Source organism: Strongylocentrotus purpuratus, unplaced genomic scaffold (genome assembly GCF_000002235.5).
Source record: "Strongylocentrotus purpuratus isolate Spur 01 unplaced genomic scaffold, Spur_5.0 spur5_scaffold_19, whole genome shotgun sequence".
Lineage (NCBI taxonomy): Eukaryota > Metazoa > Echinodermata > Echinoidea > Camarodonta > Strongylocentrotidae > Strongylocentrotus > Strongylocentrotus purpuratus.
Window position 1 is genome coordinate 18,541,372 of NW_022145604.1, and position 25,767 is coordinate 18,567,138.

The following is a 25,767-nucleotide window of genomic DNA, read 5'->3' on the forward strand; positions in this document are numbered from 1 at the left end:
ATTTTTCGTTATTTTGCAAGGTATTATTATAGCCCAGACGTAAAGTGCGCAAGCGCGCGAGCGCTTAAAAAGTGCAATCATGTACAGTAGATGCCCGGCTCCCCCCCCCCCCCCCCCCCACACTTAATGTTATTTAGGGTACGCGTACGCTCGTTCCCTCCCTTTGAAAGCACACACCCCCCACCCTATCTCAGGACTGCCGACATTTCTGAATCCCCCTTTCGCCGGCTTTTCGCTGGCTTTTCCTACCTTGGACCCCCCCCCCCCCCAAATCCGGAACACTGCTAAATGTACCACACATCCCCCCCCCCCAATTTCAGCTGAGCTCTAGTCGATCGAGGGGGACTGGGGGCCAATGCTTTTACTTTTCAAAATGAAATAATCCTGAATGAGCTTTCAAAGCTAGCAGGAATTTCAGGAATTTGATCCCGGGATTTGATCAATTTTTCTATTATATTCATTATTTTATAACCTCCTTTTTACATTTCTCAGGAGTCCAAAGAGAGAGAGAAAAAAACCCACCCCCTTTTTAAAGAAATTAGAGTCGAGAATGCTACAACGAATCGTCTTCTTTCTCTAATGATTTAATGAAACGTAATAGCTTCCGCGCTTCTCGCGGGAAGGAGGGGGGGGGGGGGGGGTGGAGAAAAAAAATGAATTCAGATGAGGATTAAAAGTCAAGAACGGTACAACGAATCGTCTTCTTTCTCTCATTATTTAATGAAACGTAAAAGCTTAGGCGCTTCGCGCGGGAGGGGAGGGGGGAACTGAATTCAGACGAGGATTAAGAGTCGAGAGCGAAACAACGAATCGTCTTCTTTCCCTAATGATTGAATGAAACGTAAAAGCTTCCGCGCTTTGCGCGGGAGGGGAGGGGGAACTGAATTCAGACGAGGATTAAGAGTCGAGAACGGTACAACGAATCGTCTTCTTTCTCCAATGATTTAATGAAACGTAAAAGCTTCCGCGCTTCGCCCAGGAGGAGGGAAGGGAAAAACTGAATTCAGATGAGGATTAAAAGTCGAGAACGGTTCAACGAATCGTCTTCTTTCTCTAATATTGTTTGTTGTTTGTTCGTTTGTGTGTGGGCGTGTGCTCGTGCTAGTATGTGATGGCTATCGCCGATCATCCCCCCACTCCTCGGTACGGATTTACGCCCCTCCCCTACTCTTTAAGTGATTCGCTTGCTCACGACCGCCCCTCTCTAAAATAATATCCTAGCTACGCGCCTGCATTAAAATATATAGCTATGATGCTGGCTAAGTTGACGAAATAGTTCGTATATTTATGTCGTCGAGGAAAATGACCATTTGCGCATACGCAAGTACTATAGATAGTTCATAAGAAAAACAATTTAGCCTTCGGCCCTGAGTTTTGGGGTTAAATTTGTAGATATTGGGACATTTAATTTTGTCGGTAACTGGTGGCTATTTTTGTCGGTAATCGTTGGCCTCTACACCCCCCCCCCCCCCACTGACTCTAGCGACGCCCCTGCCTATACTCCTGTTCCTTCTCCTTCTTCCTCTTCTTCACCTTCCCCTTCTTCCTCTTCTTCTTCTTCTTCCTACTCTTTCTTTTTGTTCTTCCTCCTCTTCTTCCTGTTCTCATTCTTCTTGTTCTTGTTCTTCTCTTGTTCTTGTTCTTCTTGTTCTTGTTCTTCTTCTCTTCTTCTTCTTCTTCTTTTCTTTCTTTCTTTCTTTCTTTCTTTTTCTTCTTTTTTCTTCTTCTTCTTCTTCTTCTTCTTTCTTCTTCTTCTTCTTCTTCTTCTTCTTCTTCTTCTTCTTCTTCTTCTTCTTCTTCTTCTTCTTCTTCTTCTTCTTTCTTCTTTTCTTCTTCTTCTTCTTCTTCTTCTTCTTCTTCTTCTTCATCTTCATCTTTTTTATAATTCTTCTTTTTCTTGAGGGGTCGGTTATCTCGCCACCCCTTGAACTTTTTATTTAAAGTAAGACATTTGATCCCCACATTTTTATAGCAATTCGATATCGACAATATCTTACAGTGAGAATATAAAGAACGATAAACATTCATTTCCCGTGCATTCAGTTCAAAGGCCATGTAACATGGATTTTTAGTTCCTCGTGCTGATTTTTCGAAAATGAGGAGAAGCTAGGTTTCAGGTTATTTGATATCTATTTTTTTGTTGTTGGTAGAGCCCTGTTTGGGTCGGGTTTTTTTAGCTCAAATTTCATTTTTAAATGCATAATACAGAAGCTGAAAAGCAAGGTGAAGTGGCATTATTTCCTAGTTCATTGTTTCTAATTACGTCCTTACATTGTTTAATTTCAGAACCAAAATATCAAATACCAAAATAATTGAGGCGGGCAGAAAAGACTGGGGGAGGGGACGAAAAACTAAATTTAATGTTATATGGCCTAATCATACATTGTTGCTTTGAGACAATAAGAAAACGTGTAAAAAGCTGATATGATATGGATACATGGAAAGGAAATCAATTATGTGCAATCTCCTCTCGAAAAGTGTAATGACTCATGACTGCATGTGGATACAACTTATCACAACAAACTTCCTTCCTTCTGCCTACGTGGCATTATTAAATATCGTTGATTGCATCCTAAATTGTTAACAATTTTGGAACTAATATATTCTAAACTGATAGAACAAAGCCACCCTGCAGAAGAGGTCTGGAAAGATTCGAATATTATTTTTTGCTCATTGTTTACTATCGATGCATTTACCTCAAACACCCGAATAATCAGGCGCGTACGCAGGGGGGGGGGGGGTTTGGGGGGTTAAACCCCCCCCCTTTGGAAATTATTTGTGTGTAAACCCCCCTAAAAAAAAACTAAAACCCCCCCCTTTTGGATTTTTTTTTTTTTTTTTTTTTTTTTTTTTTTTTTTTAATTATTAAAAAAAAAAAAAAAAAAAAATTATTCCCATGGCCGACCTAAAAAAGGTGACCTTACCCCCCCCAACGGAGCAAAATGTCAAATTTCCAAATTTCGAGACCCCAAAAAAAAAAAAAAAGTGTCCTCTTACCCCCCCCCCCCCCCCCCCCCCCCCCCCCCCCCCCCCCCCCCCCCCCCCCCCCCTTATTCAGCGGTCGGCTGAGTCGTTGCGATTTTTTTGGGACCAAAAAAAAAAAAAAAAATGTGTCCTCTTACCCCCCCCCCCCCCCCCCCCCCCCGCTTATTCAGCGGCTGGCTGAGTCGTTGCGAAATTTTCGGACCGATTTATAAATGTTAAAACCCCCCCCTTGAAAAAATCCTGCGTACGCGCCTGCGAATAATAGATTAGAAATATGAAGGACTTTTTGCATACTTTCTCGTACATTAAAAAGTGATAGTGATACAACATTTCGTATTTTGTTAACTGCTTATTCCTAACATTCTATAACATTTTATATTGGTCTGATCTTGTAAAATATTATGTAGACAACTATTTGCTGGTCTTCCCAAGTTCAGAAGAGTAAAACCTTATGTAGATGAGATCGCAATCAAATCACTTGTCTTGTTCAATTGCAAATCGATTGCAGATGTGAAATTTGGAGAAATATATTTCTCAGTTATATAATTATATAGATAAAGAAAAACAAATTACAAAAGATGGCTGCCAGCTTGATTTTAGATTATAAACAACTATACTGCATCTAAGGAATTATTTGCTCGCTTGAAAGGAATGCCTATTAAAGAAAGTGTTGAATATTTAAGGTGTATTATTGTTTTTAAATGTCTCAATGTGTTATGTGCAGACTTTAAACAAATGCTTTTTAAGAAGTATTAAGAGTGCATAACATTAACTCCTGGTAATGTGCCGATCACAATCTTATTATGAGTGAATGTCATACAGAATATTATAAGGGATTAATATTTTGCCATGGAGCAACTCTCTGGAATGAATTGCCTTTAAATATTAAACAAAATAATAAGTAATGTAAATACGTCCAATTGGCTCTGAAGAAGCGTATCCATCTTGCCGTAGAGGTCAGGGTTATTAAAGTGCTGTAAAACATAATTCTCTTTGGAAAGCAACTCTGTTTTTTCTACTTTCTATACTTTTTATACTGCCTAGTTTCTCTCTTTTTCACATTTTATTATTGGTACCTTTAACCCATGCACGCTTCTGCGGTCTTTCTTTTTCTCTCTGCCATTTTCCTTTTCTTTCTTCTTTATTTCTTATATACTTTCTTTTTAAAAATCCTTTCTTCTTTATCTTCTATTCGTCACTCAGTAAGTGACTCTCTCTCTCTCTCTCTCTCTCTCTCTCTCTCTCTCTCTCTCTCCCCCCTCCCTCCCTTCCTCTCTCCTCTCACACTCCCTCCTCTCCCCCCTCTCTCTCCCCCTCCCTCCCTTCCTCTCTCCTCTCACACTCCCTCCTCTCCCCCCCTCTCTCTCTCTCTGCACACGATTAGGCTCATCTTTGCCCGCATCATTATTGACATTGATTATTATTTTGTTATGTTTCAAATTTTGTAAAATTGTATCGAATTCGTTTATGATGTGTAGTGTTTTATTTGCTGTTTCTATGCTACTTTGATTGTAGATGTGATGTACTTTCAAAACCCCGCGTATGGTAGACCAACGATTGTTGAATAGGCCAGTGGAGGGTCTAGGGGGGGGGGTATTGGCCGGGGCCCCGGCCCCCCTCCCCTGGCCAAAAACCAGGTAAGTTTAACCTTTTTTTACATACAAAAAGAAGACGCGCCCCCTCCCCCTGGCGCAAGGGGGTGGGTGTTGACTCGCCGCTAAACATTTTCTCACGAATTGGCCCCCTATTTGGCCCCTCCCTTGCCGCCGACTGGATCCGCCCCTAGAATGGGCTACCCTGGCGATATATGAATGGATGAATAAAGAAATAAAATTATAAAATTTGCACCAGAACATCAACGTTTTGTTTGAGTTGTTCCAATTTGGGTTTAAGGAGTTTTTTTTATCAAGAGAAGTAGGCCTTTAAGAGGGACTTCACTACCTCTAAATAGCAAACAATGCCTAAGCGGTGCCCGTTGGTCCCCTATGATCCCCTATTTCTTATGTTAATTAAGAGCCTGTTTGTTGAGATAACCACCTGTCAGTGACCGTGCAGAGAGGTCTAATCCCTCCTAGCCAATCTAGTGCAGACGGACATTAAAGGGACGGGCACAGGTTAATGATAAGACTGTCAAGTTGATTTAATATTATATTTTATACGAGCACATTGTTGCTTTTATTGATTAGGGCTAAATTTAGATTTAAGTGTCATGATGTTGATAGAAATTATATTTTGGTTTTGGTTTGCGATGACTTAACCGTATTTACTTGACACAACGTAAATTGTTACATGACAGATAAAGAGAGAAATCCATTATAGACGTAAGGGAAAATTGTCCGCGGTTCCACAAGACTCCCTCTTTAGGAACGTTTACAAGACTTTTAGCCTGATGTTCATATTACCAAAGGTTCGTTAATCCAAAGGTTCTTTAATCGAAAGGTTGGTTATTCTGAAACAACATTTCGTTACCACGAGAATAGAAATAGGACTTATTACTCCGAAAATGAAATAGGGTTCATGATTCCGAAAAGGAAATCGATCAATATTATTTATCTGTGTCCCAAAGTTTGAGGCCGTCGGGACGCCAATGAACTGGGGCCTTGAGACACAGGTTCTCCATAACTTTCTGTCTTGAGCTGTTCTAGTTAGCTCAGTGCTCAAATGACATTCCCGTCCACTACTTGATGATGATGATAGAAATGAAATAGAACCAAATCGAAAGACAAACCATCATAAATAAGAATTTGATTGGAACGTTTTTTTTTACATGATCGTGATACATGCTCTGTACGGTAAATATCGCAGAACTTAGCGGTTTTCAAACACCCTGCGCTTCTTCGGACAACGTATATACTGCACCCGCCTATACGTCATCCCGTGTTAAAAAAACATCATCTTATTAATCATATCCCTATGATCGTCTCCTCCTACGCCTTGCTAGTACATAAATATTACGTGATTCGCTTGTATGATAACTTTGGGGGGGGGGGGGAATTTTTCTGTTTAAAGAACATATGGCCCATTTATTCAAAGGAACAAATAAAATGTCGATGGGCCTTTTTATATGTTGATACACCGAAAATGAGGTGCCAAAAAGAAGCGGGAGGAAAACTGATAGTAATCATCGAAATTTCTCAGCAAAATGTTGATGGCATACATTCTGAAGAGAGCAGCTCTATAAAATATGTGTATTCCCCTTTCGTGTATAGTTATGTAAGACTGTAAACTAAACTAAGATATTCACGAATTTTTGTTTGTGCTATATGATCAAGAAATGTATCATGGTAGCTTACGTACCTCCGACTGATATGAATTCAAACTTTTATGTGAAACAATGCCTAGCTTGTCTTGTATTCGCAAAGACTTTCGAAATATTCAAGGAAATTTCAAAAGCCTTGTTCATCATCGTTTTGAAATGAACGAACATTACAGTGATGATCTTTGTGTTTTTTTCGATTTTGCTCGTGACACAATTTGTGGATGAGGTAAACCCTGTTTCATATACTCTTTTTCTAGACTACTTTATTTTGGATTTGGACCCTAGCTCCCTCCTATTTTACAAAATCCTGACGTCGATTACCTTGTCATGTCCTGTCCATATCACAGTTATGATAAACTGAACAAGTCCTTTTACTTACTTTTCAAATAACCTTAGTTTAAATTTAATCTCTGAATTATATTTCTCTGTACATGAATGTGTTAACATATTAAAGAACAATCCAACCTTTGTAGTAAGTTCATTTTTGTGAAAATAATTCAGAAAAAAAAAAAAATTAGCAGAAAATAAGAGAAACATGTGTTCATGATCCTTGGATGTTCTGGAATGTATATAGTTATTAAAGTTTGTAATATCCGTAATAATAATAATAATACTAATAATAGCCTAATAGTCCACTCCAAATGTTATTAAACCGAAACGGAAATTCTCTTTGCCCAATTGATCGTGAGCCCGGCAGCCACTGAGCAGCGCCAGATCGACGTTGCTCTATCCCTTATTTTTGAACGCCAAACAAGGTAGCAACAACTCCCATAACATAATTTCATAACTATTTACGATAAACTAGAGTTCATAAACATGTCTAACTTCCTGAGCAGAGTTTCTTACAATGAAGACAAAGATTGGTGGATCAAGCACGATTGATTGTGGAATTCCTTAGGGGGGGGGGGTGATTAATAGCAAAAAAATGTCGAGGAATGTCTTACCTAAGGATATTGGTATACCGTGGAAGGGTTTCGAATCCCGAAACTTGTAATTTATAGTCCGGTGACTTTATCAACCAGACTAAAACACCTCCAGTAATATGATTGGGGGCTGATACCTTAAGCTACTTTTTTTTTCCTTTGGGGGCATTTCCCCCATTATTTTGATCAGTCCTTAGTCGACGCCCTCGTGCCAAAGCAATATGATACAACCCTCTCCATTACAAGCATCCGTGAGGTGTCCTGATAGCAATAATACTAGAAATAAAATTAACAAGGGCTGGTTTTCATGTCCATCTACCAGCAGATTTGCTTATATAAATGAATACAAAGATAAGTGGATCAAGCACAGTTGATTGGGGGGGGGGGGGTGATGGATAGCAGAAAATGTCAATATATATCTTGCCAAAGAACATCGATACCGTAAAAGGGTTGCGAATCCATATACTGGTACTTCATTGTCTGGTGACTTTATCCACTAGACTAAAACACCTCCAGTAATTATTATTCGGGCTGATAACTGTCTTAAGCTTTATTTGTTGTTGTTGTGTGTTGTTGTGTGTTGTTGTTTTTTGTGGGGGGGGGGCATTTCCCCCCACATGTAGTCGACGCCCTTGTGTCAAAGTAATATTTTACTACCCTCTCCATTTATAAGCATCCGTCTTGAAAATTGTCTTACTAATGAATGCAGGCTCGTGGAAGGGACCAGTAATATAGAGTTATAGGTTCTTTGGGACAATTCAAGTAAGAAATAGGCCTAGATCCGAACAGAAGACAGTTGATTGGTAAGTTTGATTTCGTATTTTTACTTGATTTTGATTGCCCAATATTGTCCATGGCATAATCTGATTGATCTGTGTTTGTTTATTGTTTGTTTGTTTATTTATTTGTGTTTCCCCCTGTGTTTTATTTATTGCATTGTTTGTTTTTCGTTTGTTTATTTAATTGTTTAGATTGGTTGGTTGTTTATTTTTGTTATTTTGTTGTTATTTCTTCCTCTCGGATATTCAACATAGTGCAAGCCTTGATATGCAGTCAGTTAGTTGAATTATTTACGCTGTGTCTTGGCTGGTTTATTGCATACCAATAAAATAAAATGTATGTTTTTGACAAATTGTATTCAGAAGCCCCAAATCGAAGAATATTCGACTAACTGACCAAAAATCTGGCCTATTTATTCAAAGAACAAATAAAATGTCGATGGGCCTTTTTATATGTTGATACACCGAAAATGAGGCGCCAAAAAGAAGCGGGAGGAAAACGGATAGTAATCATCGAAATTTCTCAGCAAAATGTTGATGGCATACATTTTGAAGAGAGCAGCTCTATAAAATATGTGAATTCCCCTTTCGTGTATAGTTCTGTAAGACTGTAAACTAAATTAAGATATTCACGAATTTTTGTTTGTGCTATATGATCAAGAAATGTATCATGGAAGCTTACGTACCTCCGACTGATATGAATTCAAACTTTTATGTGAAACAATGTCTAGCTTGTCTTGTATTCGATCTGAAGCTATCGAATCAATATATAAAACAATAGAGAAGCGCGACGTACTTGAAATTTGGGAATTCCAGGATCTTGAGATCGAGGTGTTTGGGTGCACCACAAACAGGATTCGTGCAGTTTTGTTCGGAAGATGAAATTCCGCTTTTATTAGTAAAAACATCACACCGTTTGTGGTTAATTCTTAAGAGAGACCCGGAAGTGTGGTTAAAGTTCTAGACCCATTGTCCCTATTAACATGATTATACATTTATCTAAGATTAACATCTGATTAAAGCCATATCTCTGTCATTTTAAGGGGGATGAGGAGCAAAGCATATATATTTTTTTTGCCCAATAAGTCGTGAGAAAATATTTCGCGGTGTATCAGCCAGCCGGTGAATAAGCGGGGGGGGGGGGGGGGGGGGGGGGGGGGGGGGGGGTGGTATGGGTAAGCAAAACAATTTCCCCTCAACATCCACACCCGCCCTTTAGCAACAAAAATTAGGGCTTAAAGAAGAAAAACGATAAAGGCTGTCTTTAACATTTAAAAACAGCCCCCTTTTGCCAAGGGGGGGGGGGTGTATGAACACATAAAACATCCCCATAGATACACCCTTGCTTTCATGACATGTCAGGCTCAGTCTCTTTCCCTCACTTCGATAATCTCTACCCCCCCCCCCCTCTCGCTCTCTTAAACTCTCTGTTCTCTCTTTCCCACCCCATCTACATCTCCCCTCTCTTTCTCTTTCATCATTATTTCTCCCTTAATAATCCTCTCTGTCAATTAATAATACCACCCCCTTTCCCACTCTTTCTCTCTCTCTCTCTCTTTCTCCATTTCTTTCATTCTTTGTCAAGCTCAGTCTTTCCCCCACTTCGATCATCTCTTCCCCCGTCTCTTAAACTCTCTCTCTCTCTCTCTCTCTCTCTCTCTCTTTCCCACCCACCTACATCTCTCTCAAACTCCCCCTCAAACTCCCCCTCCCTCCCCTCTCTCAACAAACAATTTTATAACAAGAGTTCTACGATAGTGACGTAGATATAATTTATTTATAGCTATACGTGTATGCATATAATTACAACCTTGTTTCCCCCAACATTCTACGTTTAAAGAGAAGGACTGGTCTAGTTCGATCTGGGCAATATGAAAGAATAAATTACAAGCTTTTTCATTCTATTTATGTTAGTATGGCAGGATATCATAGAAAAGAAAATGCCAATTAGAAAGGATGGCTCTTTAAATGCCCTCGTTTCCGAAATAATTCAGTTCAGTCATTATCTCATTCTCAATGAAAACAAAATATACATCAAAATATATACACAACAGATACCAATAGAAATCAATACAGAGTAAATAGAGCAAAAACAAATTACGAGAATAAGGGGTCATCTAAAAAGAGCAAATAACCTTATTTATGACAAGATACAGCAAAAGTGATTGCACAAACATAACGTTCTTGCTGCATGCATGCTTGTGTAATACGACCAAAGAGATACCAGCTACACATTTATGTGTACAGTGCGAGATTGACCGAGTCAATTTTTAATCAATTTGATGATTCCTAAACTATATAGAATCTATACCATTTCCAATCGATTCCAGACAATGTTCGTACACACTATTATATTCGGATGACCAGAAATCAACTCTATCTTTAATCTTGTCTGGTGGATGACTGTTTACGTTTTCTAGTATGAGTTTCCTTCCCGAGAAGGAAATACGGATGGAAATCACAGTGGCGGGTCCAGGGGCGGAAGGGGCAAGTACCCCTATAAAAAAAAATATCCGGCAGACGTAAGGAAACAAAAAATACCCCTACCTAAATTTGCGCTCTTAAGCTCCATTTTGAATATGATACACCAAATGGCACATGAAGATGTGATAACCCTAGCCTTTGTATCTTGCTGGTCAAAGATTTTCTGAGTAAAATGGCGTCAAATATATATTTTTTTCTTCATTCATTTTGTATTAAATTCAATACTTTCTTTTCATTCCCCATCTTGTGTGTTTCAGAGCACAAAAAGGGTGATTAACACCTGTCTTCTTCTTCTTCTTCTTCTTCTTCTTCTTCTTCTTCTTCTTCTTCTTCTTCTTCTTCTCCTCCTCCTCCTTCTCCTCCTCCTCCTCCGTATTCCCCCTTCCCCTTTAAAGAAGTCTGGAGCCTCCCCTGCGAAATAGATCACGAGATGATAATTTAAAGAAGTATATAGCTCATGATTAACGAGAGAGATGAGGAAGGTAAAACGTTAAAACATAGGTTATCATAATGGGGAAGCCCGGCAACATGTCCAGTCTCGATACAAAGACAGAAAATAAACGGAAACGATATGAATGAAACAATTTGGGAAATCATGTAAGGCACCTAAAATAAAATCATGCAAACATGACGCTTCAGTCTGTTTGACCATGCAAGGAGCTCCATGGTTTGAGCTGAAGATCACGTATAATGACAAGTTAGGAGTGATTTAGTCATAGTTTGTTTTGTTTTCATACTTCCTTCATATAGGTTAAAAAAGGAAAGACACTTATAGATAAAGGTACATATTCATTAATTTAATTACATTTCCACTTGGTAACGGGGGAATAATCATTGAGAATATAAATTCACAAAAGTTCTGTATGTATACATGATAAAGATTTGTTATTTCATCATTTTCAGAGTTTCATGACCGCGTTGCCGTTTTGTATCCCAGATACTAAGAACGTAATCTTTGGGAACATATCTTACATTATTATTTGTCTGATTTCCCTTAAATCATTTGACGAAAAATAGTTGTCTGTCATCTATATTTAAGGGCTGGACTAACCCTTCAAGATAGCAAGTGGGCAAAATACCAGGGCGAAATTATTCACGCATGACAACTTCCATTCAAAATACAATTTCATCACAACAACACAAGAACATCTTATACAATAAGAGACGACAAAACAACAGTTGTCATATCACAATTTATTGATACAGAAAACTTTCGTTAGTTGGGCTAATCATAAATATGTAGTTTAAGTTACTACCAACTTTAACAGTTAGTATAGGCAAGCTTAAACTACATGTCATAATGTATTATTTGAAATTAAAGACGTTCTTTTAACTGAAGGGCATAATCCGTTTTGGATTCATTGTCTGCAACTGAGTATAGAGCAAAATGTGTCTCAAAGTTTTTTAAAGAAAGCAGGGAGAACAGGAAACAAAAATAGGAAAGAAAAGCGGCTTAATTACGTTTTTATGATATCACAGATATGACATCCGATATCATTGTCTAGGTTATATTGGGAAAACCAACTCCAAACATAGTTACACAAAAAAATAGTTTCAATTGGTCGTTAATGTCTCTCGATACATTACGGTACATATACTGTGGTCCGTGAACATCATGTCATGGTAGATTTCAAGCTTGGCGTTTTAAGTGGCTGCTTCTAGTAGCTATCGCTTAGAGGGTTTAAAGCTATTGTAGTACTGTTGTGTTTCTTTCGTTGTCGTGGTGTTGTTATGATTCATGTTGTTGAGGTGGTGGTGATGGTGATGGTTGTTATAACTACCCTTCCAAAACTCAAGACGTACTGAGTGGTGATGGTGATCATAATTAGCGAAGAAAGGTTTAATAATGTTTTTACGAAAATATTACAATACCTTTTACAGTGCCAACTCCTCTCCCCGGATATATATAACCCCGGTCCTAAAAGAATCCCACCCTACCCACACACTGAAATACAGATCACGTCATCGCCACTGCCACAAATTAAGGCTGGTACATATTGTCACCTGTAACCATGGTAACAAACCCTAAATCTGGAGGTGGGACATTCCCATTTTATTATTGTCTCTTTCCTATTTCTACCTTCTACCCCGCCCTCCTATCCCATCCAATCTAAACAAGTAATTTGAATATCCTGCCGCTGCCACCACTATTCTAGGATGGCGATGAAGTTGGATCATTTCTTAGAAGTATGTACCGTGGACAATGCTAAGCTGTTTGTCCCATACGTTTTCATTTCATTTCATTTTTTTCCATTTCCAATAAAACAACATAACATCTTGATATGTACAGGGCATGGTTGACAATCGGTTTGAACAAACTTACAATAAATACACAACATGACTTGGCTCATAAAGAACGAACAGTTAGGTAATATTTTCCACAATAATGAAATTGCATAGTTCAATATACTAACAAAAATTATCAAACACCTGAACAAAACGAGACAAGAAGAAAAAAAGAAAGAATAATACATGTTTGGAAATGCATAGACTGACATGAAAGTCAAAGAATTTTGAATCGAAGGCCTCTGGGCAAAAGAACAAACTCGCACACAAACGTACGTTACCGATCACATCTAAGATTTTAGTATATTTGACCACTGCATTACTACAGGAAAATCCAACATTAGAGCAAACAACTCTAAAAGAAAGCATAACCATCAGAATAGCAGACTAGTGAAAATTTGAACGAAATCGGACAAAAAATAAGACGGTTCTGAATTTTTGAAATTTATAATCATTACAGGTATGGACACTTCAAATTGACTGAATCGGTACTGTCTCTGCTATGTATTGCTGGACAAATTTCCCAATGACAACAGTTTGATTTTGTTTTTCTTTAAAATTTGTTATCCGCGAGGGACTTTTCTTTATAGAGGGCCTGTAACAACGCACTGTCGATGATATATTTTGAGTAGTACCCCACCTGCCCACTTGGGAGAAAATTAGAAATTATTGCTTTTTGTACAAGACAAATAGGCCAGTTGTCCGTGACTACGTCACAATCCACTGACAAAATTGTCAATATAAGATTCGCATATCTAAAGCGATCTCATATTTCAAACATTCATAACTCTCTATATTTTATTGGTCTGATTTATTTCAACTTTTGCCATTATGTTTTCTCTTATTTTTTGCTTGTATACAGTCAAAATGATCGTATTTCAAGGGTTGAATTGCCCTTTAAGATAATAGCCATACAAGAGCTCAGATCACATGAATGGTGTAATGAAGTCAGTGAAATGAGACGTCCGGTGTTAATGTATGTTCAGAAATCAAAAGTACTTGGTTTTGTGAGGACGCCAAATGACTGAACACATTGGACTTTGCTCAGATAAACAACAGAACTGAGAAACATGCGATTAGCAGCCAGCCAAACACCATCTGTTTCCATTGCTACCACGTTCTGTTTAGTGGTAGTCTGGTAGAATGCTGGCTATGTATTCGCATATCCTTCGTTTGTTGGCCTCTTCTAAAAGAAAGAAATGTCCTCCTGAAAGTAGTTCAGTGTGAAAGTTTGTACTGCTTGTCGCCTCGGCCCAACCTATCACGAAATAAGTATAATAGCAATGATTGATCAAAGTTTGACGTCACAAAAATGGTATGGAATCACAAACATCCATTTTCAATGTGGAAAATCGAGAAGAATGTATATACATTTAAAGAGAACAATGGATGGTTGATAAAGGGGTACGGGTTGGGGGTGGTGGTGACAAATTATGATACAGGCAATAAGTTTTAGCAGTCTAACCAGGAGTCATGACCTTTGCGATTTTCTCTTTTTATTCACAAACTATTCATTAGCATCAAAGTTAAAGACAAAGGGCCTTTCGTTTCTTTTATCTGGAGAGTGAATAAGGGAGAGTGAGAATTATAAAAGAGGAAGTAGGATATAATAATAATACTCAGTTTTTATATAGAGTTAATTAGAATCACTATAAGCGCTTCCAAACTTGGAGATTATTACCCCGGCTTTAGCTGTGCTGCCATTGCGGCGCTCTAGCATTTCAAAGAATAAATTCCTGCCAGGTACCCATTTACATCACCTGGGTTGAGTGTGACAAATGTAGATCAATGCCTTGCCAAAGGATAGAAAGACAAAGAGTGATAGGCCTACAGAGAGAGAAAGAGACAAAAATGGAAAGAGAGAGATAGAGGGAGAGCGAGAGAGAGGGGGACAGAGACAGAGACAGAGACAGGCAGACAAACTAATAGACACTAATAGAAAATGGAGTGTTTGGGGATAAGGGATTGAGAATGTTGATGAAGTATATAATAATCATCGTACCTTCTGGTGGATGCGCACGATCTTCTTTTCCATTGAAGCATGTCAGTGGACATGAGATGAACGGTTCAACCGGGGCAGGTTCGCTATGAATAAGTTATATAAATTCAAAAGTTATTTGATTTAGACTTGGTTTGGTATGATTTGATAAGATCAGGTTAATCAACAACATTCAAGAGTCCTGGGGAAGAGCCAAGTACTACCCCCCCCCCTGCTTCACTATGTGTTGGACAAGCAGTCGAGAAAAAAAACACCTCATAAGGTATCACATCATCTAAAGTACCTTGTTATGACGTATAAATAAAACTTGAATACATCAATCTGGTCTTTAAAAACCTTGAATCCGAAACTTATGTTGTATAAAAGGTAGTTAATTATAACTCCACTTAAAAGCTAATGTTTAAGGTACACTGTCATGATAGTGCCAAACTCTCCTATTCAATGATTATTGTAAACTTTAGCTTCTTCTACGTCAATTTGTTTTAACGCTGTGAAACCCTTCGTTATGTGTAAGAGCGCTATATAAATGACTTCGTTTTTGTTAGTAATATCATAGGATGAAATTACGCATCACACTTACACAAATGTACAACATCATATAATCAAATATAACATGAAACATTTAGTAGGAATGAAAGGTTTGAGTTTGATATGTTTTTCTTTCATTTGGCCAGGTGCCTACTCTTTGTATTACTTTTCCTTTCTGAAGCGCATTGTTTTCCTCTGGTTGCCTCTTATAATCGTATGTAATCTCTTGATACCAGTAATTGACAATAATTTAGTTGTTTGATTGTTATTGTTGATTTTTTTGTATGTTAGACATATTTAACTGCATTTCACACACAACAAAAATCATAACTAACCTATACAGTTCAGCTATTTCCAGGTCAGCCCTTAAACTTGGAAGGAATATTTTCATCAGTCCCTGGTTTTCCAAAACATCAGGGGGCGTGCCTCCCAACTCTCGTAACTTAGCAACGAACTGTTTATCAGTCATGCGTGTCCACCCGATCCGGTGCTGGGCTCGTAATTCTGACTAGAAACGCAATACGGGTGAAATTTGAAAAGAAAATAACGAAATAATGATTTAAAAAAAAGGAGAATGAAGTATGAACAATCAATATATCAACAAGAAAAATTATAAGATGTAATATTCTTTTTAATATCTTCCTTCTCTTCACAAGGATCTAATTTGTTACTTTCCATCACTGGCGTACTGTGTGTCTAGACCTTGAGGGGGGGGGGGGGGCACTCGAGTTTTTGTTTTGTTTTGAGGGGGCATACTTACTAGGTGGATTGAATATGAATGAACAAGTTAATATTGCATTGAGGATGGTGTGGGAGGGAGTCGTATTATCATCTTGCGTTGCCTTTCTCCCTCTTCCTTTCGTTATTATTATCATTATTATTATTATTATTTGATCTCTTTTTGTTTTTTCACCATTCGATTCAGTGTGGGTGTTTAAGGGGGTGAGGGCATCCGTAGCTACGCGAATTGTTTCCATATCACCTCTAAGATTGGTGTTGACTAAAATCTATTCAAAACTTCTATAGTTATTTATATCTTTGTCTTTCACACAGCTACATGTACATACGCCTACATTGGACTCTCATGAAACTAAAGAAATTATTCCCATTGGGGTGTTTTGATAATCTGCATAAGAGATCTAACCATTAATACTGAGTGTGTATGAAATAATAACCGTGTGAAAGGTTGTTTCAATACCTCTTTATTAGCAATCATTATTGTTAAAAAAGGAAGTAATAGTATCAACAATTGTATAGAAACTATATTTAAACAAGTATTTAAAAGAAGAAGGAAAAAGGGGAAAAACCAGTAAATTGTGTATATATTCACATAATACTCACGTGAGGGCCGAATGTTCCAGACACGATGAGATGGTTCGGCTGTAAGTTATGATTCGTTACTAGGTAACGGCATACTTCATAGCAGACTAACGCACCGAAACTAAAATAGGAAATGAGAGCTATTGATATAATCATTAACCTATTTTAAGCAGATGTTTCTGTAGTTATTGAAAACTCATATACGTAACAGTCAAACAACAATAATAGTATATTAATAACACAACTGATTTACATAACATGTGACAACTGAAATACAAAATAAATGATCATAGATATAATTGAACATTTTTAAAGTATAGAGGTAAATCAACACATCAAGATATATACAGAGGCCAGCTATTAAAGATAATATGTCCCTTTTGCAGCCAACATCAAATTATGTAGAACTTTGCAGGAATTATGAATGTGTCATGTATGACCTATTTGTGAAATTTAAACGTAAGAAGTGTCCTAATATTCAAATTATGCAAGGAAACCCGTTTATTTGCTAGACGTCACTGTCAGACACTATTGCGTGACTGACTGGCTTCTTTTCATCTTTGGTAATAACATACATAAAGTGAGCTGTAAAGGGTACATGAGCATTTGTCTACATCAATAACCCACTTCTTGTAATGGCAAAAATTAAACTGATTGAATCTTTGCGCAGCATACAACGTACGACCATTCGGTACAATGGTCTGAAAAATCAGACTATTACTTACTGGCTCTATAGCTAATTCGACATAATTTTATATTAGTCGTTATTTTCCAACTTAAAAACATTTTCAAGCCCCTCCCCCCCTTTTTTTAGGGAAGTTCTAAATTAGTATTGTTTTTTCAAATGCCGTTGGAATTTAACTTTTTCATTTTTTTGGCCTGCAAATGGGACATAGTACATTTAAAGCATGAATGCTTGAGTCGCTAGAAACACGATCACAAAGACTTTCGAAAAATCAACTCATAAAAGCTCAATTGCGTGTTATTAGGTAGTACATCATTTTTACATGCACACATTTCAATAGGTGATGGCCAAGGCTATTGATATTGCATTAGGATGATTCGTTTTGAAAGGTTTTGCGATCATAACTATTATTGGGCGGGCTAATTAAAGGGGCTTACATCTCTTGCCCGACAATCGACGCGATCATCCAACCGGACGCGAAGAACCGATGATTCGGAGTCAGTCGCCTCGACCTCCCTTTTCTACGTGTTTTCTGTGTATGTTTATTTTTTTTTTAATCTTCTAGCATAAGGACTTCCTGTGCATTAGTGAGAAAACCGGTAAGCTTGACGAGACAAAACTTTTTTTTATAATCAATCTCTTTCGTTTTACCTGTGCCCAAAGAAAATGAAAGGTTTCGTCTTCAACGTCGGTAGGAGAGTGGTAGCAATATCTTTGACCATCTTTTGGAGGTTTCTGTAGAGCGGTTCCTGAAAGCGTGACTCTCTACCAGGCAGACGTATACCATGTACTGTAACCAAATGGGATCAAAATATCAGAATTGACTTGATTGAAAAACAAAGCAAAACATAGAGATATTAAAGCGTCCATGCATGCTCTATTTGCCAACACAAAAAAAAATCGTAGTACAATATTAGTTAAGAATTTACATTTCTTGAAATTGTATAGTTTAACACTCGAGTAGGATAAAACTGCATGATGAAAGCAACTTTCATTACTATCGAAGACGTCAAAGAGTATTTCCTTGTTCAATAAATGGTACAGAGTACTTCTGATTGTCAATTAAGAAAATAAACATTTCATATAAATATAAATATAAAAAAGCAGAGGCGTACCCCGCCTCCTTGTAATATTCGCTTCTAGTAGAGAAAAAATTATAAGTATGAGTTTTAACAAGTTAGGAAAATAGCCCAATTATACACGAGTATGGAGATATAGGGCCAAGATCCAATATTCTGGAAAAGGGAGGGGGGAGAGACACATACAATTCTGAGAAGGAAAAAATGCGACAATTAAACCCTCTCAACCTCAGAAATTGGAGGAGTGATCACATGTTTAGGTGCTCACTAATAGTCTAATAATTCCAGATGCTTTTTTTGTTTGTTTAACATTTTCGAAATGGGTGGGGGCGGGGGGGGGGGAGAACTAAAACAAAGGGGGAACTTTAAGTTGGAGTACATAAGGATTGTCAGTTGAGTTTTAAAATGATGCATGGGCCCGTTACAGCCCGTGATTCATCAGTGGAAAGTACACCATTCAATAATGATATACGGAAGAGAAGGAAGTTCTAGTGACCCACAAAAGTAAAGTTTGTTTCCTCATTCAACATTCACCATCTCATCAATTTAAATCCATTAACAAATTGGTTTCGTTTTAGAGATCCATTGAATTAGTTGAAAAGTGCAACATTTAATCACATCTAAAGTCAAGTGTCTACCATGAGTCATTCATGACAGCTCTACAAATAATAGCATCTATCTTGATGATAGATAAGAGGAGTTTTGGGCATGTATTTTTAGAAACGATGAATAATATTTAATGATATACATGGAAATTCCAATAAATCGATATTTAGTCATATTATATAAAATTAAAATGTAGTGTCACCTAAATTTCGATGATCGATCTACCAAACTTCCCTTTTTAGTTCCTCTTTTTTTCTTCATTTCGTACGGAAGCGTTAAAGTGCCATTCTACTTGACGACATGACGAGATATTTCATCTTGTCAAGTCGACTTAATATCCATATCATGTCGACATGTAAAGATATTTAACCTACCATGTAAATAAATTATCTTACCAAGTCGACTTCACAAAAAGTTCATGTCGTCATGGCGACATATATTATCTTACCAAGTCGACTACCCAAAAAGTAATGTCGACATGGCGAAATAAATTATCTTGCCAAGTCGACTTCACAAAAAGTTCATGTGGATATTATGTGGATATTAAGTCGACTTGACAAGATGAAATATCTCGTCATGTCGTCAAGTAGAATGGCACTTTAACGCTTCCGTAATTTCGTGTGCGGCATTTATGTATTTATACGGCTGGTCATCGGAAGTAACTAGTAATATAACACAATTAAAGTATGTCATCATCATCTTGATTTTGGTTTACGTAATACATGTTCACTTTCCATGCCTTTGAAGGAATTGAATAGATATAATTATTTTACCTCTATAAAGTGAATTAATACTTCCATATTGCTACGGAATGATAATTACTGTTCCCACGCACTAAATCCATTTATTGTATTAATTTATTTATTTCTGATGTTTATATAGGGTGGCACATTTCACCAATTACGGTGGTCTTCTATGAGGCTCTGTTTGGTAACAATGCTATTCAATAAAAATCATCAATAAAAACAGATAACAGCAACAAAACAAAATAGAGCAATAAGTACACACACCCATTATACAAGTATACAAATTAATTGATATCCTCATAAAAAGCGGATAAGGTGGGCCGTTGCACATTTTTGTATGTACAAACAGTTATTAGTTTATACATCAGATGCTTGATAGTCACGAGAGTTTTAGATCAATCATACCATAAACAAACAAAAATCAGCAAGAGAAGGTGTAGCCTCGATTTAAAAGATCATAAGCAACGGCGAAAAATGTACATGTTATATTATCTGGTACAGCCTGACACACCGGATACCAGAGTTGCTATGTATACATATTTACATTGGTATCCTCATAACTGGTATCCATGATGACTTCATTCAAGTCATGTTTGTTATATTTTGCAAATCGTTTGTTTTCCTTTCCTTTTGTTGCATTATTTCCATTTTATGTTTATTCTGTTTAACGATGTTTTTTAAGCACATGTATAAATGTGTGTATCATTTTTCCGCCTTGAACTGTCATGTGCATTCATGCATTATCCTAGGCTTGAACACGCTTTCTGTCATTATTTTGTTATTCGTTGAGACATATATGTATACAGGATAAAAAATGATCAGCAAAGCTGTGTTTTCATCATGGTTCTGATTAAAGGTATAGACAAGTTTTGGAAACGCCCCCTCTAAAATGAAATGGAAGCTCTTATTACCAATCATGTGAAAGAATATGTTTTTATTAATATGTGATGATACAAATTTGGCCGGGAAACCGCCTACTAATAATATATTTGGTAAATTATTATATCTATCCAGTCCAGATAGATATAATAATTTATCGCGTAGTCTGTGTACAGTGATTGTAACTTTACCAAGACTGGGCAAAATTTCTTATCATTTTGATGATTCCGAAACCTTGCAGTACACACCAATACTTTTATGCTAGATGATCAACCTTTTCTGATCGATTCCACAACGTTTCTTTTACAATGCAATCGCATGACCAGAACTGGTCTATATACCTTTAAGGACACACAACAAATAGAAAGAAAATAAAAACACTTCAAGATAGAACAAAACAAATACAGACATTTATAAATGAACATTAGAATGCGAAACAAAATTTGCAATATAGCATATATTGGAAAATATAATGAAAATTAGATACACGGAAAAACATACAAAGCACTTGTCCGTAATACAAGAAGGAAGCCCAAGTCAAGGACTAGGGACGAACCAGGAAAACAAGAAAAGAAAGAGGAAGACGAAGAAGAAGAAAAATAAATAGAGTATGTTATTACAAAAATAATATATATATATATATATATTCAGAAAACAAGTTAATATGTATATCAGTAAGTGTGATGATGTGCTTGGCCTATATCTATATATAAAAATGTTGACAAGTATATAAAAAGCTCCGCAAAAACAAAAATAATGTTGAGGCAACACATTTTAAGAGCCGTGGGTTTCTTTTACTTAGACTTTATTTCTGTCTTTCTTTCTTTCTTTCTTTCTTTCCTTTTTCCTTCTTGCCTTCATGTTCTTCTTTATTCCTTCTTTGTTCATTTCTTTTCTTATTCATTTCTTTCTTTCTTTCTTTCTTTCTTTATTTATTTCCTTCTTTCTTAGTTCCTTACTATTGTCTTTTTATTTCTCTCTTCCTTTAATTTTTTTTAAAATGTCATCATTTATTTTATTCATATTTTTCTCTTTCCTCCTTTTTCTTTCCCACTATTTTTCGTCGGATTGGGGGGGGGGGGGGGAGGTTACGCCACGTCACTACGCCACTACTGATGAGCCTTACCTTCGATGTGCTCCGGTAGATGTTGATACAAGCTCGAGTAGAAGCCTGAACCGCCCCCAGCCCAAGGGAAGCAAAATACACGGTAACGGGCATTCTCTCGCTTTGATCGACAGTTTGTGAGCTTTTCCATGGTCAGATTATGAATATCCGTCACTGAAAATAAAATGTTCATACAGGATCGATTATCAAAAACAGGAAAGATTGACGAATGAGTGCTTTTGCAGCACATGCTCTGACAAAAATGGATGCTCGGCCATTATAACAATAACCAAAGTCCTAACTTATTTAGGACCTAGTCCTATACCACACCCTAACCCTAACCACAACTCTTATCCTACATTATTTTGTTCATCTTGTGTCGGTCTGGATTGCGTCTCGTCGGTGTGACAGGGCCAACTAATCAAAAGCATATGAAATATATGAATGCATCTCATTTGATACATTCAATTCATTCTCTCACTTTAATACTTTTGCGCAAGTCGACTTTTGCACTCTCGCAAGCAATGCCTCCTGTTTATACAAGCGTGAAAACAAAACACACAAACATGATACCAAACGATTCGGGATATAACACTCTTTCAAAACATGTATGATAACTTTTCGTTCATAGCTGAATTTTAAAATAAATGACAATTTTCTGAGTGTTAACTTTTTCTTTGACTCACACGGTATAACTGCAAACCTCGCTCAAATCTATCCTCACCATTGAATCCTTCAACGATTACTTTATACATACTGTCTATCCAATATTTATTATATGATTATAAAGACCTTTTATCATAATAACGGATTACTTTCTTGGATAAGGTCTTACATTTTTTTGAGAATTGAATTTGCTGCCCTTTGGACTGATGTTACCCTAACATTGGCAAACAATGAAGTGTTATATGATTGAAAATTTAATAAACACACAAATATAAAAATATTTATAAAAAAAAATGGAATGTAGAAACGACGCATGCTCCAGCGACTATTGCTCCGCGTTTAACATCCTGCACTACATAGAGTAAGCTATATCCGTTACCTACTCTTTATAAAAAATGCAACCCTAGCCCGAGTTCTGTAAGGTGGCGGGGGGGGGGGGTGGAGCCATTGTCAGAGCACAGGTAAGCTAGACTTTACACTAATCTTGGACTTTGTCCGCTTCAACACAAATTTCAGCCTTTATAATGTAAACATCGTCTTTCATGATTGAATAATGTCTTGTATAACCTGAAGGAGGCAGAACCTTTTTCTTTTCGCTGCATTATGTTTATAATTACAGATTCAGAGGGATCTTCCCCAAACATGGATGGTTTTAAGGCACTCGATCATGCAGTCTCCAACAAAGTAGAATAGCCAATAATAAGAGTAGACTTGTTCTTCACTTTCGAAAGTAGAGAATAGACTTTATCTGATGGTCAGTCGATGTATATTATTGGAAGAAAACATTAATTATACCTCTTTTTATTTATTTATTTTTATAGATGAGCCCCCTCCCCTGGCGCTCAAGGGGGAGGGGGTGCGATTTTTCAAATTTTGAGGGCTTCCCCCTCAAAAAAAGATATATAGTGCTCACTACCCCCCCCCCCCCCCCCCCCCCCCCCCCCCCCCCCACTGAGCAAATTATCGGCCGGCTATTTCGCCGCTAAATATTTTCTCACAAATTGGGCTCCTTCCCCTGCCGCCGGCTGGATCCGCCCCTGCACACACCAATGAAATCTGAATTACGAATGCACGAATGCTGTACGCCACTGCCTACAAAATATAGCTCCGGTGTGCAAGGGTTGAAATCCACAAGTGAATTGAATTGAATTGAATTGAAATGGTATTTATTAAAGTAAATCCACACGGCAGCCCAGTTAAGTGCTGAATTGCATGGATCTTACAAAGTAAAATTATCATCGGTCCGATTTATTTCAAACCGTTCTGTTTCACTGATCTTTATGCCTTCATTCAAAATGAACTTATTGCAAGTTTTGGATTTCCCAGTTGTGCACAAGTCTTGCATGTCTAGATGCGAAATTTGCATTTGGAGATAAAAGGATTTAAAACATGCGAGCAGGCATTATTCGTGAATGTAGGAAATTAATATCAAAGAATCACCGTCTTACCTTAATAATGCTGGACACAGTTTGAAAGTAAACGTCGCCTGAGGCTTGTAATAGACCAAAGTCAACCACTTATTATTGTACGTTTGAGTAAGCAGGCTTTATAGGAAATCATGCATACACGTACAGATCGAATCGCGTTGAACTTAATATTTGACGGTGCATGCAGGCGTATAATAATATATAGTTAGTGCATGATTGGGGTCTTTGGGGAAGGAAATGTCTACACTGTTTATAAGATAATGCAGGTACCCGGCTTTTTGTTGTCAAAAATTAATTGACAGGGTGTATTTAAGGACGAAAAGAGACAAAGAAATCCTACTAAATTGACATGTATACGCTAGTTAAGGCATTTATCAAAACAGAATATTATTGAAAATTTTGAATAAAAATTCGATAATCGCAGTCCTGTATAATTATATAAGACCATCATTTTGACACGGATTATGATAGAACATTAATCATAAGAGGATTGGGGGGGGGGCAAGGGGGCAAGGGGGGCGTAGTTAGTCTGCAGACACTGACACTTTACCAAGATTTCTATAAAGCCTTGAGCAGAGCTAGCTTAGAGCTCTGTCACTCATTGGTTGTGTCAGACCATGGACCTATTACGGATGGACATTCGACGTGATTCTTTCTTTGATCCAATTGAAAGACAATACTAATTTAGAACTTCCCTTAAAACGAAAGGAAAATAACGACCATTTAACCGAATGGTTAATTATTGACCTAGAAAAAAAAGATGTCAGTCAGTCACTCAATAGTGTCTGAGTCTGACAGTGAAGTCTGTATAAGGTAAACAGGTTTCCTTGCATAATTTGAATACTAGGACACTGCTAATACTTGAATTTCACAGATAGGACTTTACCAAGATTTCTATAAAGCCTTGAGCAGAGCTAGCTTAGAGCTCTGTCACTCATTGGTTGTGTCAGACCATGGACCTATTACGGATGGACATTCGACGTGATTCTTTCTTTGATCCAATTGAAAGACAATACTAATTTAGAACTTCCCTTAAAACGAAAGGAAAATAACGACCATTTAACCGAATGGTTAATTATTGACCTAGAAAAAAAAGATGTCAGTCAGTCACTCAATAGTGTCTGAGTCTGACAGTGAAGTCTGTATAAGGTAAACAGGTTTCCTTGCATAATTTGAATACTAGGACACTGCTAATACTTGAATTTCACAGATAGGACATGCATGACATATTCATAATTCCTACAAAGCTCTACAGAATTTGATGTTGGGTGCAAAAGGGACATAGTTTCTTTAAGGGGTACGTATTGAACCCCAAGCACACCATCGGCCTGCATGCTCCCCGATCTGTGGGTTACACTTTATTACACGACATATTATGTGGCGTCACAACAACAAAAAGATAGTCCAAATTTAGTGAATTCAACCTGTTCATTCGTTTTCGTTCAAAACGTTCACTGATCTCCTCCCAAACGTGACTTAATTGTCTGCTAAGTGCTAACGGTGTCAAAGGAAATAGTTATCGGGGTTAGAATGCGAAAGCAAAAGGTCGCTCGTATTACTTGTGTGATGTCTGCAAAATTCGATAATAAAATCCCTTCTTTGGCAGACATTCCACAAGTGCAATGTAATATGTATATCTGTTATCCTCACGTACCGCTATCATGGTGCAGTGCAGAACAAAAAGAAATAGTTTTTGCAGCATATTCGAATATATGACTGCAAATAATAGGTCGAGATATCAAATATCTAATGGTTAAAATTTGAATCGGCCTACTTATCATGATGTACATGTATATTAGGAAAAGTTAACTATCATAAGTTTTGAGATCGAGCTATAGGATTTGCGATCATTGGTAATGGTACCATGCAGGCGCGGATCCAGGATTTCTTAGGGGAGGGGGCCCAACTTTTTTTTTTTTTGCTCCCGAAAATTTGAAAATCGCGCCGGCCAAAAATTCGCTCAGTGGGGGGGGGGGGGGGGGGGTCAAAAAAAATTCAATTTGCACCCCCC

The 25,767-nt window shown here is 37.4% G+C and overlaps 1 protein-coding gene across 1 annotated transcript; it reads right to left on the minus strand.

Annotated features, from left to right (window-relative positions):
* Positions 1 to 11,604: 11,604 nt before the first annotated feature.
* Positions 11,605 to 23,955, minus strand: LOC582714 (S-acyl fatty acid synthase thioesterase, medium chain). Its single transcript, XM_782656.5, has 7 exons — positions 23,778 to 23,955; positions 21,685 to 21,837; positions 17,900 to 18,038; positions 16,585 to 16,684; positions 15,579 to 15,751; positions 14,719 to 14,801; positions 11,605 to 13,974 (listed from the first exon to the last, which is right to left on the minus strand). Exons 2-7 carry the CDS (start codon positions 21,812 to 21,814, stop codon positions 13,841 to 13,843), a joined length of 759 nt encoding a protein of 252 aa, XP_787749.1. The 5' UTR covers positions 21,815 to 21,837; positions 23,778 to 23,955; the 3' UTR covers positions 11,605 to 13,840.
* Positions 23,956 to 25,767: the final 1,812 nt, after the last annotated feature.